This window comes from Salvelinus namaycush, chromosome 13 (genome assembly GCF_016432855.1).
Source record: "Salvelinus namaycush isolate Seneca chromosome 13, SaNama_1.0, whole genome shotgun sequence".
Taxonomy (NCBI): Eukaryota; Metazoa; Chordata; class Actinopteri; order Salmoniformes; family Salmonidae; genus Salvelinus; species Salvelinus namaycush.
In genome coordinates this window covers 27,684,380-27,702,752 of record NC_052319.1, presented here as the reverse complement: position 1 = coordinate 27,702,752, position 18,373 = coordinate 27,684,380, and the positions used below count along the sequence as shown (strand labels likewise).

Genomic DNA, 18,373 nt, shown 5'->3' with positions numbered 1-18,373 from the left:
TTTACAAAATGTTCGATTTTTTCTTACACTTCGACATTAGAGTATTTAGTGTAGATCATTGACAAAAAATGTAAATTAAATCCATAAAAAATCCCACTTTGTACAACAAATTTTGGAAAAGTCAAGAGGTGTGAATACTTTCTGAAGGCACTGTAGTCTGTGGGTAATACTGGGAGTTAACTTTCCAATTCGCGTGTCTGCCACAGGGGGGTAGGGTCTTCTCCAATTTACCGGCGTCTCAGACAGTTCTGTGTCAGTAGCCATAGGATATAGGCTGCCATCATGGACGACCAGGGATATTATAGTAATAATAGAATCAATTCTACCAATTCAGGAGTTAATCGGAGAACAAATGGGCAGTCTGGAAATAATGCATGGCAAGAGCCCGGGGATTCCAATCCTGATGTCAATGCTAACGCACCTGTCAACGCGAACACCGACCCACAAACACAGCAGGATCCAACTCAGCCTCGATAGTGAGTAGTAGCCAATAATATTTATCTACATTAGAATATGTATTTTCCAATGTTTCAAGGGGATATTCGGGCTATATTGATATGGAAGGTTCTCTTCTGCATCAAGTTTAAGAAGAATTGGGAAAAGTTTTGGAAGTATTATTATGTAAAAGTTGAGAATGCCATTCAAATTAAGAATGTTTTAAATTAAGTATTTATGTAAAGTCATATTCTCCTTTAGGCTACAGTAAATTTAAGTTTCGTTTCATGCTCTTAATTCCTGTGAAATGGAAGAGAAACCAGAGATTATTTTGAGGAGATGGAAAACTGCATTGCAATGGGCTGCGCGGTGCATTCTGGGCGATGGTGGGACAATTAGAGCTCTCCTTTCAGGAGTGAATGGGAGTCAATTGTGAGCAAGTTTAAAAACATAACATTACCATGAATTTCGTGAACATGAAGTACACAATTACACATATTTTGGAGATGAACTTGTTCTCTGTAATATCGTATAGCTTTGGAATCGTGACATTACGTACTTCCGAGGAAAATAGGCAGATTTATCGACTCATACCTGATTTTGAGAAGGGATTGCGTGACGATTCAGTTAGCAACCGCGTGACACAGAATGACAACATAAACGTGATTGGTCGACAGTTTGCTGGGCGGGATGTTATGCTTTGGCCATTCGTTTCTATCTCCTCCTGTCTCTAATATCTCTGGTGAAACTAGTCTATGCGCACGCATGCGCACATGAACAGACGCTTGCGTTCTGTTTTGGTGCACAAGAATATTGCCTCTGTCTGGTAAAACCCTTGGCACAGAAGATTATGATGGTTATTACACGTCTAAGTAGGGGGAGGCTTTTGCATTTCCCTTTCTCTCGCTTTCTCTGACTGGTTGCATCACCGCTTGATATGGCAACTGCTCCGCATACGACCGACCGCAAGGCGCTACAGAGGGTAGTGCGTAGTATGGCCCAGTACATCATTAGGGCCAAGCTTCCAGCCATCCAGGTCCTCTATACCATGTGGTGTCAGAGGAAGGCCCTAAAAATTGTCAAAGACTCCAGCCACCCTAGTGTTAGACTGTTCTCACTGCTACCGCACGGCAAGCGACACCGGAGCGCAAAGTCTAGGTCCAAATGCTCTTTAACCGCAATCCATTAGACTGCTGAACAGTTAATCAAATGGCTACCCAGACTATTTGAATTGACCCTCTTTTTACACTGATGCCACTCACTGTTTATTATCTATGCATAGTCACTTTACCCCTACCTACATGTACATATTACCTCAATTTACTTCGACTAACCTTTACCCCAGCAAATTGACTCGGGACCGGTACCCCCTGTATATACTGTAGGCTCGTTATTGTTATTTTATTGTTTTACTTTTTGTTCGTTCTTAAATACAAATATATATTAACATTTAGCAAATATTTTCTTACAAAAAATGGTTGGTTAAGGGCTTGTAAGTCAGCATTTCGGTGCATGTGACAAATACAATTTGATTTTAATTTCCATGCTCTCTCTCTCTCTCAGTTCAGATGGGTTCACCATGATACCACCCATTGAATCACGAAGGAGTAAACTACAAATGAGTAAGTCTTGTTGTAGCGACCCTGGTATATTGACTCTGCCACTTGAGCACGCTTTTGTGGCACAATCGATTTCTGCGGGTCGGTTCGAGGTGCACTCCCTGCCTGTTTTATTACATTAGCATTGATATATCTCTCCATCCCTCTATCCCTCCCTCCCTTCCCATCAACCCCTCCCTCCAGTAATAGTATATATTAGTAATATACTATATATTGTATTATAAACTGGGTGGGTCGAGCCCTGAATGCTGATTGGCTGACAGCCGTGGTATATCAGGTATGACAAAACATTTGTTTTTACTGTTCTTATTATGTTGGTAACCAGTTTATAATAGCAATAAGGCACCTCGGGGGTTTGTGGTATATGGCCAATATACCACGACCACGTTGCGTCGTGCCTAAGAACAACCCTTAGCCGTGGTATATTGGCCATATACCACACCCCCTCGTGCCTTATTGCTTAAATTTACTTGGAATATAAACTGCCAACATGTCACTATTCTCTCTTAACCTGCAGTGGCTCAGAAAGAAGAGGAGGATTTACAGAGATGGAAGGAAGCAAACAGACCTGGTCCTGTCCAGCTGGCCCCAGAGAGGCTAGGTACACACACACACACACACACACACACACACACACACACACACACATTAATAATATTATCTTCTAATGCATGTATCTCTGTAAGGTGGTGCTGTGTCATTGGCTGAGGCCAGAGAGAGGCAGCTGTTGGAGTTACGCCGATCTAAACTGCAGAAACAGGTATTCCATCATTCCATTTTACAATAAAGATGTATTTATAACTTTATGGCCCGTATTCCATCATTCCATTTTACAATAAAGATGTATTTATAACTTTATGGCCCGTATTCCATCATTCCATTTTACAATACAGATTTATTTATAACTTTATGGCCCGTATTCCATCATTCCATTTTACAATACAGATTTATTTATAACTTTATGGCCCGTATTCCATCATTCCATTTTACAATAAAGATGTATTTATAACTTTATGGCCCGTATTCCATCATTCCATTTTACAATAAAGATGTATTTATAACTTTATGGCCCGTATTCCATCATTCCATTTTACAATACAGATTTATTTATAACTTTATGGCCCGTATTCCATCATTCCATTTTACAATAAAGATGTATTTATAACTTTATGGCCCGTATTCCATCATTCCATTTTACAATAAAGATGTATTTATAACTTTATGGCCCGTATTCCATCATTCCATTTTACAATAAAGATGTATTTATAACTTTATGGCCCGTATTCCATCATTCCATTTTACAATACAGATTTATTTATAACTTTATGGCCCGTATTCCATCATTCCATTTTACAATACAGATTTATTTATAACTTTATGGCCTGTATTCCATCATTCCATTTTACAATACAGATTTATTTATAACTTTATGACCCGTATTCCATCATTCCATTTTACAATACAGATGTATTTATAACTTTATGGCCCGTATTCCATCATTCCATTTTACAATACAGATGTATTCATACCTTTATGGCCCGTATTCCAGCCTGGCATTTAAAACCCTCACATTCTGTTAATTTCTTGATGATGCCTTCTAAATAGCCCTTGACAGACAGTGTGAGTAAGTTGTCTACTTGTGTTGTGTGAAGCTGAGAAAAGAGGAGATGGATCGGCAACGGAAACAGTCTGAGGAAGAGGAGAATGACAGGATGAAGGCTAAACAGCGGGAGAAGGTAAGAGAGGGATGGAAAGGGTGTTAGCACTGTACAAATACATATCTTACTTACTATTGATGTCACTGTGTTGTTACATGAAAATAAAGGAGAGCCGCACATAAAGGAGAGGAGCTCAGATGCAAAAATGTAATTACCAACGTTTCGACGGCCAAGCTGTCTTCATCAGGGTATAATCACAAACACTGCGGGATGACTCGTTTATATAGTGTCAAAAGACACACAGGTGTCTGTAATCATGGCCAAGAGTGGCCTAATATCATTGGTTAATTCTCAAATATTAAAATGACATACAAAGAACAGCATACAAAAAACAAATGGATAGCATACGATCATAGATTCATTTTAGACTACACAAGTTTACAAACAATTACAATGGCAAAGTCACAATAATCACAAGAATGGCTTCAGATCAAAGTCCACGTTGAGACCGACGGGAGCAAGGGTCTTTAAGTTAAAGATCCAGGCAGCCTCTCGTTTTAACAATAAATTATCAAGGTCACCCCCTCTCCTAGGGAGGGTGACATGTTCGATGCCAATATAACGCAGAGACGAAATCGAGTGGCCTGCCTCCAAAAAGTGGGCCGCAACTGGGTAAGTCAAGTTTTTGCACCTGATGGTGCTACGATGCCCTAAGATACGTACTTTTAATTTCCGCTTTGTTTTACCCACATAATTTTTACCACAAGGAAAAGTTATTAGATAAATAACTGCCTTAGTGGAGCACGTAATAACACTTTGATTGGGATCGATTTCCCTGTTTGTGGGTGTTTGAAGGATCTGCATTTATAAGTGCCATTGCATTGAGCACAGCCATTACACTTGTAATTTCCATCCAGTAGGGGCGCAAATAGACGTTGTTCAGGAATATCTTGGGGTGGTAAATCAGAGTGTACCAATTGGTCTCTGAGATTTCTGCCCCGCAAGAATACGACCAAGGGAAGGTCCGAAAACACATTCCCGAGACTATCATCGGATTTTAGAATGTGCCAATGTTTGTGAACGATTCCCTTAATTTGTTCAGAGCGCTTTGAATAGCGGGTAGTTAGAATTTAAGAATGCGTCTTTTTGCGAGACTGCCCTTAAAAGGTCATGTCTCGTTTTGTTTTGAATTTTCTCAATGGCAATATTAATCTGATCATTTTGTACCCCCTCTCCTTGAACTTTCTTTGCGTCTCAGTCATATTTCTGTCGAAATCTGATTGTTTTTTGCAAATTCTTTTGATTCGACAGAATTGTCTGTAGGGCAAACTATTTTTCAAGGGAAGTGGGTGACAGCTATCAGCCCTCAACAAACTGTTACGATCAGTAGGTTTCCTGTAAAGATCAGTGTATAGAACATTATTTTCACACAAGATCAAGAAAACTGATTTGACGTGTCAGATTGCATAGTAAATCTCAGGTGCCTGGAATGGAATGCCTGGAGCTGTTTTGCATCACCCCTCCATAGAACAAAAATATCATCAATATACCGTTTCCACATAATAATGTTAGGCAAGAAAACATTTTTGAGAGGATTGAAAATAGACTGTTTTTCCATGTAACCCACATACAAATTAGCATAATTAGGAGCCATGGGAGATCCCATAGCAGTACCCTTCGTCTGAATAAAGAAATCATTTAGAAACATGAAATAGTTGTGTGAGTACTATTTCAGCCAATGTTATAATGCATTCACTGGAAGGTAGTTTATTAGGGTCACGTTGCAGAAGAAAATGTTCCATAGCTTCAATACCGCCCTCGTGAGGAATATTTGTGTATAACAACTCAACATCAAAAGTAACTAACAAGGTATTCTCAGGGAGAGGATCAAGAGATTCAATGATATAGATCATACTGCTGGTGTCCTGGACAGTAAATATATTATTCTGAAATTGGGAAGTAGGGTCACTTCTAAGTTTCTTGTAAAAGGTGTTGTCAAGCAGCTGTCTATGACATTCATTTACATAAGCTGTCCTATCCATGAGTACAACCGACCCACCCTTGTCAGCAGGACGAATAAGGACTGAGGTATCGGATTGTAAATCAAGCAAAGCTTGTTTTTCATCCTTAGGTAAATTATGGAAAGATTTGGACTCCTGTTTGTTCTTAAGGAGATGAGCAACATCTTTTTCAACAACTCTGCAATATGTCTCGATAGAGTGATTGCGATTGGTTGGAGGTATAAAATAACTCTTGCTTCTAAAAGGAGTCGGAGTATGTGCAGGTGAGCAACCTACTGGTTCAATAGAAATGTCAGGATTAGGGGAGCTAAAGTATTCCCTTAAACGGATGTTTCTAAAAAACTTAAACATGTCTACCTTTACATCAAAGTCGTTGCACTGGGTTGTAGGCACAAAAGATAACCCTTTATTAAGCAAAGAGACATGGGGAGGGCTCAATATCTTGCTTGATAAATTAAAGACACTCAGTCCCGTGGGTTCTGGGACCGTGTGAACTTGTGTAGTCTAAAATGAATCTATGATCGTATGCTATCCATTTGTTTTTTGTATGCTGTTCTTTGTATGTCATTTTAATATTTGAGAATTAACCAATGATATTAGGCCACTCTTGGCCATGATTACAGACACCTGTGTGTCTTTTGACATTATATAAACGAGTCATCCCGCAGTGTTTGTGATTATACCCTGATGAAGACAGCTTGGCTGTCGAAACATTGGTAATTCAATTTGTGCGTCTGAGCTCCTAGAGTGTGCGGCTCTCCTTTATTTTCAAGTTTTCTACTCCGCTAGCCAGCACCTCGCCTAAATAGGTGTGCGTTTCTTTTTCTTCTAGACTGTATTGTTACATACCATATACTGTAGGTATACAGAAGGTATTGTTTCTCTCTGTAATACCATTTCATTCCAACAGATGTCACTGCAGACAGCTGGCAGGCACACTAAAACAATCCTAGATGTGGTGATTGAATGAGAGAGAGAGAGAGTGAGAGAGAAAGAAAGAAAGGAAAATAGACAGAGAGAAAGAGACATATCCACACCCATCATTAAGGAGACAATAGTTCCCTGACTGATTGATGAGCCTTGGTGTTTCCAGGAACCACAGGCTGCAGCAGAGAGAGCTGTTAGACATGTCACGTCCATGTCTGGCTGGCCTTCTCTGAGTGGTGAATACAGACAGAGATGTCTTAATAGTGGTTCATAAAGGACACCAGAGCAGTGGTTACGGAACCTTTAACGAGTTGTCACCTTAATAACATTTCAAGCACTGTCTTATGACCCACCTAATGAAGCTGACCATGTTTCTCTCCACAACCTAGTCCTTGATTGTAACCTGAGAGGGAATGGTTACGAGAAGTCACTACTAATTAGTAACAAGTCACTGATGTGTTCAACTATGTTACAGGCTGAGAGACTGGAGGAGAGGAGAGAACAGGAGGAGAGGCAGAGGAGAGAAGTTCTCCAACAGGACCACCTCAGGTCAGCACTTTGAACTTGTGAATAAACAAGGTGTTTCTGTAGCAGACATCAGAGGAGATGGAGGCGTGTGACACACACTTAACCTGTCTCTCCCTGTTTACCCTCACATCCGTCACTGAACCATGTAAACCCTTCTACTCACCTTAAGTAACATACTGTATCATTACAGGTGGAGGAGAGTCAAAAACTGAAGGAGAATGCAGAACCCTTGCACTTTAATGGATGTTTATGTACAGAGTGTCATGAGCAGGAATCTCTTCTCCAAAGCATAATAATATTAACACTGGTCCAAACACCTAGCCCTTAAGCACCCCACAGAGTTATTGTGTTGTTGGAACCCTGGCTACATTCCAACCCCTCTGGAGGAAAGTGTCTGTTTGATGTCACACCACTGGCACCAGCCTAACAATAACAAACATGACACAACAACACACTAGGAGAACTGTAGGGAAGGAAAAATACAAACATGTAGAGACAGACAGGCGGGCGGACGGGCGGGCGGACGGAGGGAGGGAGGGAGCATGTTGGAGTCAGGGGTAGAGAGAGGAGAGGCGGTTACAGAGTACAGATGACGGGGCTAGAGATGGGACTGAGATGGGGACAGGACAGTTAGGACAGAGGACTGAGACACAGGACAGGAAAGAGGATGAAGACAGTAAGAGTCAGACCAGGACAAACAGACTAGGTGACTCCTCTGTGAAACAGCATCTTGCTGTGGGGAGAATCAGGAGTGTCTGCAGAAAACATTAACACCACCGTGTGTGTGTGTGTGTGTGTGTGTGTGTGTGTGTGTGTGTGTGTGTGTGTGTGTGTGTGTGTGTGTGTGTGTGTGTGTGTGTGTGTGTGTGTGTGTGTGTGTGTGTGTGTGTGTGTGTGTGTGTGCGTGTGTGCGTGTGTGCGTGTGTGTGTGATCTGCAGGAAGACAAAGCAGTTCCTTCAGAGGGTGGAGAGGTCAGATGCAGCTCCATTGGCAGTGACTAGTGCCTCACACACATCACCCTGGGTAGGACTATGTGTGTGTATATCCTAGACAGGGCCCTGGGTTCAGAACTCTCAGAGCTGTGGCTGTGAGGTCAGGGGTAATTCACACCAATGGATCCATCTTTGTATACGATCTGCTTTCATTGACCGGGGTGGAGTGGGGATAAACTCAGCCCCAGAAATGTTGGTCCAGCCCAGCCCGGGGAGAGGACCCATCCCCTTAATATTATCCTCTGGTCAGAGCTAGTGGACACTGTGTGTGTGTGTGTTTGTGTGTGTGTGTGTGTGTGTGTGTGTGTGTGTGTGTGTGTGTGTGTGTGTGTGTGTGTGTGTGTGTGTGTGTGTGTGTGTGTGTGTGTGTGTGTGTGTGTGTGTGTGAGAGAGCCTGTGCACAGAGAGACTTTAGAGGGTATGATTGGATTTAAGTAAGTATAAATAAATACACACTAGAAGTCTTGCCGTCTCTTTCACTCTCTCTCTCTCTGTCTTTCTTTCTTTACCCTCGCTTTCCTTCTCCATCTCTTTCTCCATCTCTTTCTCCATCTCTTTCTCTCTCTCTCTCTATCCCACCTCTCCTCATAATTTGATGGTTATAGAAAGGGAGTTGGTGGGGTGAGGCTCACAGAGTTCACATAAAGTACGGAGAGATGAGAGAGAGAGATGGATGGATAGAGAGAGAGAGAGAGATGGATAGAGAGAGAGAGAGAGATGGATAGAGAGAGAGAGAGTGAAAGGGAGGGAGAGAGGGGGGGGGGGTTCACTGCCGACAGACCAAGGGTGGAATAACCTGCGTAGTTCTGGTGAAAGTACCTGGAAGGAAGCCAGGCTGTCAGCCAATGGGAGGCCAGGATGCAGGAAGACCTGCCAATCACAGAGGTCATCTTTGCTATGTCATCCAGGTCACTATGTCAACCAGCTCCAGAAGAACCAATCAATCTACCTGGAGAGGATGGAGAAATAGACCACAAGCCATCATAGCTTAATGTGTGTAATATACTATTGTTTGTATGTAGTGGTAATAATAGTAGTGTTGATGTCTCATCTCAGCCCTAGCCTGGTCTCAGTGGTGTCGTGTCTGGTGATGTGCAGACAGCAGACAGGGGAGAGCAGGAAGGACGTTTCTCAGGGTTTGAGTATGTGTGTGTTTAGGAAGGGTTTCATACTGTACTGACTGACAACAGTATTATGTGTCAACTGACATCTTTATTCAAATTGCACACACAGTTGTGGTAGACAGACAGATAGACAGAGGAAATGTTTTCTTGTGTGGCTTTTCTCATTGTTGTGCAAGTTTCTCTAGTTTCCCTTATTTCTCACCTTATTGGGAGAATTAGCAGTGCCAGGAGTGATAGAGAAGGAGAGAGAGAGGGTGAGGGGAGGGAGAGAGAGAGGGTGAGGAAAGGGAGAGAGAGGGTGAGGAAAGGGAGAGAGAGGTTGAAGAGAGGGAGGGAGAGAGAGAAATAGAGGGAGAGAGAGTGAGGAGAGGGAGAAAGAGAGAAGAGGGAAAAGAGAGTGAGAGAGGGAGAAGGGAGAGAGGAGAGTGTGGAGAGTGAGAGAGGGAGAGGCTGAGTAAAGGGAGAGTGAGAGAGGGAGAGGAGAGTGAGAGAGGGAGAAGAGAGAGAGAGAGGCTGAGTAAAGGGAGAGTGAGAGAGGGAGAAGAGAGAGAGGAGAGTGAGAAGAGAGAGAGAGAGGCTGCGTAAAGGGAGAGGGAGAGAGAGAGAAAGAGGGTAAGGAGAGGGAGAGAGGGTGAGGAAAGGGAGAGAGAGGGAGAGAGAAAGAGGTTGAGGAGAGAGAGAGAGGGTACGGAGAGGGAGAGAGAGGGAGAAGAGAGCAAGAGAGAGGGTAAGGATAGGGAGAGAGAGAGGGTGAGGAGAGGGAGAAGAGAGAGAGGGTGAGGAGAAAGAGCGATGGGAAGAGGGCTGCATGCAAAGATAAGGAAACAGGACAGGAATAGAGAAATAGAGAGAGTGATAGCAGAAGAGAGAAAGGGATTCCTCTCCCTGACAGGCAGTGACTGTAGGAGAACCCAAAAAGATAGAAATATCACATGACAATACCTTTGTCATCCCTGTGGAGACAGACATACACAGAATAATGTGTGTAGCGGTATGCCTCTCCAGATTACATAGAGATCCTACATTCTATTCATATATTTTCTGCTTGTTTTCTCTGAAAACATGGTAGTGAAGGAGTGTCAGGATGTCTGTGTTCCTGCTTTACTCTCTACTGACCTGGTCCTCTGGAGGTGCTCCAGACTGCAGTACTGGATCCCTCCAAGCTAAACCAACGTCAGAGCAACGGGAAGAAGGGGGAGAGAGTGTGGTTGATGTGGTCTCTACTGGGGTACTGGGGAATTTGTTGTTCTTTCAGAGATGGTTCCTTAAGGGACGATTAATATTCCTTATATCCTCTGTTTGTGTGGGGGAGTGTGCGTGCACGTGTGTGTGTGTGTGTCTGTGTGAGTTTTGTGTTGTGTGTGCGCACTCCCTACTCTCCAGAGTCGGAGGATAGAGAACAGAGAAAGAGAAAAAGCCTGACACCAGAAAAACAACATTCTCTCTCTCTCTCTCTCTCTCTCTCTCTGTCTCTCTCTGCCTCTCTCTCTCTCTCTCTCTCTCTCTCTCTCTCTCTCTCTCTCTCTCTCTCTCTCTCTCTCTCTCTCTCTCTCTCTCTCTCTCTGTTTCTGCTCTCTCTCTGCCTCTCTTTTTCTGCTCTCTGCTCTCTTTCTCTCTCTTGCTCTCTCTCTGTGTGTGTGTGTGTTCAAGCAGAGGCCTGAGACCCTGTTTTCTTATGTTCCTCTCCTGCAGGCCAGAGCCCAGGATTACAGGGCAGAGAGGAGAGAGGAGGAGAACACAGCTCTACAGCTGAAGAAGGAGGAACAGAGGATGAAGGTACCCTGTCAAATATACAACCATTGCTAACAAATGTTATCGGTATATGTAGCCCAAGCAGGAATGAAACTACAGTTCAGTTATCGGGGCAGTACTAATCCATGTTCTTCCCCTCAGAGTGAGGTTTTGGAGGGGAAAGAGAGTGATCAAGAGGAGGAGAGGAGGAGAGAATTGAGAAGGTGTGCTCATTTTTACAACAATGTTCAAACCTAATTGTCATTTTTTTATGTTGAGTGATCTGTTTAGACATTGTTCCCTTATTTATTTTTGCTCCAGTAGTTGGCTGGATGGCCTGTAATCTATTGATATTTCTAATCTCTTTTTAATAGTTTAAAATATATTATTATCCCTGTAAAAGAGATGTAGCTTGCAGCGTTACAAACATTAGCATAGAAACATACTGAATACATTCCAAGGAAACACATACATTTTATAACACAAAATGATTATGTCTGGTGGCAGGGGGAGATCAGCTTTCCTCGACCGACTGCAGGGTGGGGGCACAGAGGTTGCAGGGGGGCAGATTGAGCTACAGCGCCCCCCTGTGGCTATGGAGGAGGACAGAAGAGACTGGCAGACCCATAGACAGACCTCCCGACCACAAGACAGCTTTACATCCCCGGAGCCTGACCCAGCACACAGCACCTCAGAGTGGCGAGAGGAGACCAGTAAGACACACACGGATGCACGTACACATACACACTTGCACACTGGGTACCGTTAATTACAATGTGTCAGTAAGGGAGGGACATTCTGGTGTCTCTGAGCCAAGCTGTCAAGTAGAAAGGAAAAGCTTCTCAGTGTGATGCTGTCAGAGAGAGAGTTCAGAGAGAGAGTCGGGAATGACTTCACGGCTCTCACCTCACTTGCCATGGGCCACTTTGACCACTGCCGCCTATCTACAAAAAAGGCAATAATACAGTGTAGTGTAAATACAATTCCAAAAGAATGTATGAATCAATGTGTCAAAGACATTCCAGTGGTCAGGGCTTGAAACACTTCTTATAGATGCTTCTGACATGATTTCATTTTCCTGGTGCCAAGGTGTGCAGTCTTCAGATGTGTGTGTGTGTGTGTGTGTGTGTGTGTGTGTGTGTGTGTGTGTGTGTGTGTGTGTGTGTGTGTGTGTGTGTGTGTGTGTGTGTGTGTGTGTGTGTGTGTGTGTGTGTGTGTGTGTGTGTGTGTGTGTGTGTGTGTGTGTGTGTGTTTGTGCAGAAGACTAAACCCTTTAGTTTAAATGAACCCATCAATGGCAGCAGCCATTGCCAAAGCCCACATAGCAGCAGCAGGACAGGAGGAGATGTTCTGTTGACTAGAGTTTCCTCATAAGAAAGGTCCACTTTGATTCCCTTCCCACGTTCCTGGGCTTCTGTAGCTGATGGCATCTGATGCTTGAGCTTATTTCTGTTGGATTTCACTGTTCACGTCAGGAACAGTTCACGTCAGGAACCGTTCACGTCAGGGACAGTTCACGTCAGGGACAGTTCACGTCAGGGACAGTTCACTTCAGGGACAGTTCACTTCAGGGACAGTTCACGTCAGGGACAGTTCACTTCAGGGACAGTTCACGTCAGGGACAGTTCACGTCAGGAACAGTTCACGTCAGGAACAGTTCACTTCAGGAACAGTTCACTTCAGAAACAGTTCACTTCAGAAACAGTTCACTTCAGGGACAGTTCACGTCAGGGACAGTTCACGTCAGGGACAGTTCACTTCAGGGACAGTTCACGTCAGGGACAGTTCACGTCAGGGACAGTTCACTTCAGGGACAGTTCACGTCAGGGACAGTTCACTTCAGGGACAGTTCACTTCAGGGACAGTTCACGTCAGGGACAGTTCACGTCAGGAACAGTTCACGTCAGGGACAGTTCACTTCAGGGACAGTTCACTTCAGGGACAGTTCACTTCAGGGACAGTTCACTTCAGGGACAGTTCACGTCAGGGATAGTTCACGTCAGGAACAGTTCACGTCAGGAACAGTTCACGTCAGGGACAGTTCACGTCAGGAACAGTTCACGTCAGGGACAGTTCACGTCAGGGACAGTTCACGTCAGGGACAGTTCACTTCAGGGACAGTTCACTTCAGGGACAGTTCACTTCAGGGACAGTTCACGTCAGGGACAGTTCACGTCAGGGACAGTTCACGTCAGGGACAGTTCACTTCAGGGACAGTTCACTTCAGGGACAGTTCACGTCAGGGATAGTTCACGTCAGGAACAGTTCACGTCAGGGACAGTTCACGTCAGGAACAGTTCACTTCGGGAACAGTTCACTTCGGGAACAGTTCACTTCAGCAACAGTTCACGTCAGGAACAGTTCACTTCAGGAACAGTTCACATCAGGAACAGTTCACATGAGGAACAGTTCACTTCAGGAACAGTTCACATCAGGAACAGTTCACTTCAGGGACAGTTCACGTCAGGGACCGTTCACGTCAGGGACAGTTCACGTCAGGAACAGTTCACTTCAGGAACAGTTCACTTCAGCAACAGTTCACCTCGGGAACAGTTCACTTCAGGAACAGTTCACTTCAGGAACAGTTCACATCAGGAACAGTTCACTTCAGGGACAGTTCACTTCAGGGACAGTTCACTTCAGGAACAGTTCACATCAGGAACAGTTCACTTCAGGGACAGTTCACTTCAGGGACAGTTCACTTCAGGGACAGTTCACTTCAGGGACAGTTCACTTCAGGAACAGTTCACTTCAGGGACAGTTCACTTCAGGGACAGTTCACTTCAGGAACTACTGCTACTCGTCATCACATCTGCAAAATACTTTTGCTCTCACAGTCACATCGCACCCATGAAAACTTGCATTATTTACCCAAGGCAATGCCTTGGCTTTGCTCAGTGGGTTTCGCAGGAGACCTGGGTTCGAACCCAGCTGTCATCACAGTAAACATAGTTTTCTGCCTGTCAGTGCAGAGCTTTGCCTGGCCACACTATCTCAGCCATCATCCCTGACAAACCAACGCCATTCATCCTCTCTAACCAGTTAGCAGCAGCCTGTGAACTGGCTTGGATGGCCCATTGCCAGGGTTGTGGGTTTGATGCCAGGCTTTTGGGTTTCATGCCGGGGTTGTGGGTTTGATGATAGGGTTGTGGGTTCGATGCCGCGGTTTTGGGTTCGTTGCCAGGGTTGTGGGTTCATTGCCAGGGTTGTGGGTTCGTTGCCAGGGTTGTGGGTTCGATGCCAGGGTTGTGGGTTCGATGCCAGGGTTGTGGGTTCGTTGCCAGCGTTGTGGGTTCGATGCCAGGGTTGTGGGTTCGTTGCCAGGGTTGTGGGTTCGATGCCAGGGTTGTGGGTTCGATGCCAGGGTTGTGGGTTCGTTGCCAGGGTTGTGGGTTCGATGCCAGGGTTGTGGGTTCGATGCCAGGGTTGTGGGTTCGTTGCCAGGGTTGTGGGTTCGATGCCAGTGTTGTGGGTTCGTTGCCAGGGTTGTGGGTTCATTGCCAGGGTTGTGGGTTCGATGCCAGGGTTGTGGGTTCGTTGCCAGCGTTGTGGGTTCGATGCCAGGGTTGTGGGTTCGATGCCAGGGTTGTGGGTTCGTTGCCAGGGTTGTGGGTTCGTTGCCAGGGTTGTGGGTTCGATGCCAGGGTTGTGGGTTCGATGCCAGGGTTGTGGGTTCGATGCCAGGGTTGTGGGTTCGTTGCCAGGGTTGTGGGTTCGATGCCAGGGTTGTGGGTTCGATGCCAGGGTTTTGGGTTCGTTGCCAGGGTTGTGGGTTCATTGCCAGGGTTGTGGGTTCGATGCCAGGGTTGTGGGTTCGATGCCAGGGTTTTGGGTTCGTTGCCAGGGTTGTGGGTTCATTGCCAGGGTTTTGGGTTCGTTGCCAGGGTTGTGGGTTCGATGCCAGGGTTGTGGGTTCGTTGCCAGGGTTGTGGGTTCATTGCCAGGGTTTGGGTTCGTTGCCAGCGTTGTGGGTTCGATGCCATGGTTGTGGGTTCGATGCCAGGGTTTTGGGTTCGTTGCCAGGGTTGTGGGTTCGTTGCCAGGGTTGTGGGTTCGATGCCAGGGTTGTGGGTTCGATGCCAGGGTTGTGGGTTCGATGCCAGGGTTGTGGGTTCGTTGCCAGGGTTGTGGGTTCGATGCCAGGGTTGTGGGTTCGATGCCAGGGTTTTGGGTTCGTTGCCAGGGTTGTGGGTTCATTGCCAGGGTTGTGGGTTCGATGCCAGGGTTGTGGGTTCGATGCCAGGGTTTTGGGTTCGTTGCCAGGGTTGTGGGTTCATTGCCAGGGTTTTGGGTTCGTTGCCAGGGTTGTGGGTTCGATGCCAGGGTTTTGGGTTCGTTGCCAGGGTTGTGGGTTCATTGCCAGGGTTTGGGTTCGTTGCCAGCGTTGTGGGTTCGATGCCAGGGTTGTGGGTTCGATGCCAGGGTTTTGGGTTCGTTGCCAGGGTTGTGGGTTCGATGCCAGGGTTGTGGGTTCGATGCCAGAGTTTTGGGTTCGTTGCCAGGGTTGTGGGTTCGATGCCAGGGTTGTGGGTTCGATGCCAGGGTTTTGGGTTCGTTGCCAGGGTTGTGGGTTCATTGCCAGGGTTGTGGGTTCGATGCCAGGGTTGTGGGTTCGATGCCAGAGTTTTGGGTTCGTTGCCAGCGTTGTGGGTTCGATGCCAGGGTTGTGGGTTCGTTGCCAGGGTTGTGGGTTGGTCCTGAAGACACCCGTCAACTTGGATCCGATAGCTGTTGTAAATGGCCATGTTCAGTAACCACCCTCATTAGGGTGTAATGTACAGAGTCCAGTTGTCAACTGGAAATAGTTTTGGAGAAAAGCATCTGTTGGCTAAATGGCCGTGGTGATTAGGATGTAAAGAGGATGCTAGTCCTTCACCACCATAACACTCCTAATCTCCTCCTGCCTGGCTGATGCCCTCTCCCTCCAGGCTCCTCACACTGCCCTGCTCTGTGTGTGTGTGTGTATCTGTGTATGAGTGTGTGTGTGAGTTTGTGTGTGTGTGTATGTGATCAGGGCCTGTTATAGTGTGGTTAGTTGGAGGATCAGGTTGGATCAGAATGACTGTGATGGAAGATCAGTGTTTCTTATTTTTCTTTCTCTCCATCCCTCTCTCTCTCTCTTCTCCGGTCATCTGTCCTTCCTGGCTGAACCAGATGACCCAGCAGGGAGCATCATGGGAGTGTCCTCTGACTGCAGTGAACGGGCTTGGTCTGGGATGAGACTGTCATCCTAATGTCTTGTCTGACTGTGTGTATGTGTGTGTGTGTATGTGTGTGTGCGTGCATGCGTGTATGTGCGTATGTGTGCGTGTGTGTGTGTGCGTGCGTGCGTGCGTGTGTGCGCACGTGCGTGTGTGTGCGTGCGTGCGTGTGTGTGCGTGTGTGTGTGTGTGTGTGTGCGTGGGACTGGATGAGGCTTTGGTGTTTAGAACACAAAGCAGAGCTCTGTGTCTGTCATCCAACATTCATCCAAAATCAAAGTTTCAAAACGTTTCATAACTCATAAAGTGGTCTAAAGTCAAGTCTAAATTCCACGTCATCTGTTGCACAGATCCAGCTGTATGCAGAAGAAATATACAGCTTTCATTTAGGGTTTGATAGGTCAGGATATGGTACCTCTGTCTCCATACCCCAGCGTTTAGATACAGATATAGGATCTTCATTTGATCACTCTTTTGTTGCTGAAAATGTTCCTGCTGGAAATGCAGATGAGCTTCGTGATTTACATAAATTCACTGAAACCCCACATTAACACACAGTTATATTAACAGTATTGCACTTTTCATGTCGCCTACTTTTGGCCAGCTAATAGCCTAACCACCGATCAAGCAACATTATGGACAAAGCGTTCAAATCCTGTTGCTGCAGGATTATTTTGCTGTGACAATATACATTTGAAATGAAGATCCTGCATGTGTATTCAGAACTAAAGGATCACACACTGTGTGTGGTATAAAACTCCATGAGAGCAGTTGTCTTGCTTTCCCAGGCTTGTCAAGAGACCCCAACAAAGGATTTCTTTGTTGCCTAATATGACTGGAAAAATCATACATGTGCATAAATGTAAAATGTAACACTGAACTCCTTTTTCTCCTGTAGATCCAGACTTTGAGTGGGTTGTGATGAAGCTTCAGAATAGCTTCCCGTTCTGTGAGAGACCCTTTCTGGAGGATATCGTCATTCAGTGTAACGGAGACTATCAACAGGCCTATGACTTACTTATCTAGTGTTGCAGAGACTACCAACAGGCATGTGTGCTAGTCTAATGACAACCCTTGTGTATTAACTTTTACTGCTGAATCTTCCTCATATCTCCGTCTAGTACTAATAATATTGTGAACCTTGAAAGTAATAGTACAATTGTGAAACTTGATTCCGTAATAATGATAATATTGTGAAACTTGACAATATCTATTAGATCAAGTAATGATACCATTGTGAAAGGTAATATCTTAGTAATAATAATAGAGTGAAACTACTTAATTTCTTCAGCACAAATGACAAATTGCTCCATCGTGTCTGACATTGATTTAGGATGATGTGTTTTTTACAAATGAGTTGTAGGGCACTAGGATGAGTCAGCATCTTAATATCCATTTGGCTTTTAACAAGCTCATTGTGTTGTTATGGAAACATCTGTCCTGTTTTCTGTTTCTCTGTATAAAGGCTAATCTCAACAACATGTTGGCTATCCATTACAAGGGTTTCTCATCTGTAAGATGGACAACAATAGACCGTCTCCCTTGGCGTGTCCTATTAGATCATATATTGGGTCTTTATGTTCTGTGTCACCTCTGGTTTCACTGAAATGTTTGACTTTTCACTTTGTATTCTTCAGATGTTTCCCTGATTGAATTAGTATTGTAATGTTTGGGTCAGCTATCCAGGGCTGTGTTTAATAAATCGTTGTTCAACACGATACTATGCATGGTTGAAGAAGCTTTGTCTTTGTCTTTCTATGATGCTGTACTTTGTAAGGGTACTTGCGAATAGGTCTTTGTCAGTTGACCCAAAATAGAACAACATAGAAGCCAGTGTTTGTAAAAATAGGACACAAAGGTGATTAAAAAAAAACAACACTTCCATTCATTATTTACCGGACAATAGCGATGTCATCCCCTTCTTATAAATGACCAGAACAAAGAACAGAGTGGTACTTTCACATGGCACAGGGTTGTGTTACTGCCAACCAAAACCCCTCTCAGATATAATGGAAGTACTTATGGTAAATGTGACTCCACAAAGTCTTCAGAGATGACCTGGAGATCTTCCTGTTCCCATCTCAAATGGGCCGGGTTGAGCTACAGTAACTTAACAACCAACGTCATGCCTCTTCA

General features: G+C 44.9%; 1 protein-coding gene across 1 annotated transcript; it reads left to right on the top strand.

The window, feature by feature from the left end:
* The first annotated feature begins 215 nt into the window (after positions 1-215).
* Positions 216-17,957, top strand: epsti1 (epithelial stromal interaction 1). Its single transcript, XM_039007022.1, has 11 exons — positions 216-476; positions 1,999-2,057; positions 2,572-2,655; positions 2,741-2,814; positions 3,707-3,790; positions 7,136-7,209; positions 8,128-8,212; positions 10,998-11,081; positions 11,199-11,260; positions 11,544-11,749; positions 17,136-17,957. The coding sequence occupies exons 1-11, from the start codon at positions 283-285 to the stop codon at positions 17,261-17,263; spliced, it is 1,134 nt and encodes a 377-aa protein (XP_038862950.1). The 5' UTR covers positions 216-282; the 3' UTR covers positions 17,264-17,957.
* The last annotated feature ends 416 nt before the right edge of the window (positions 17,958-18,373 follow it).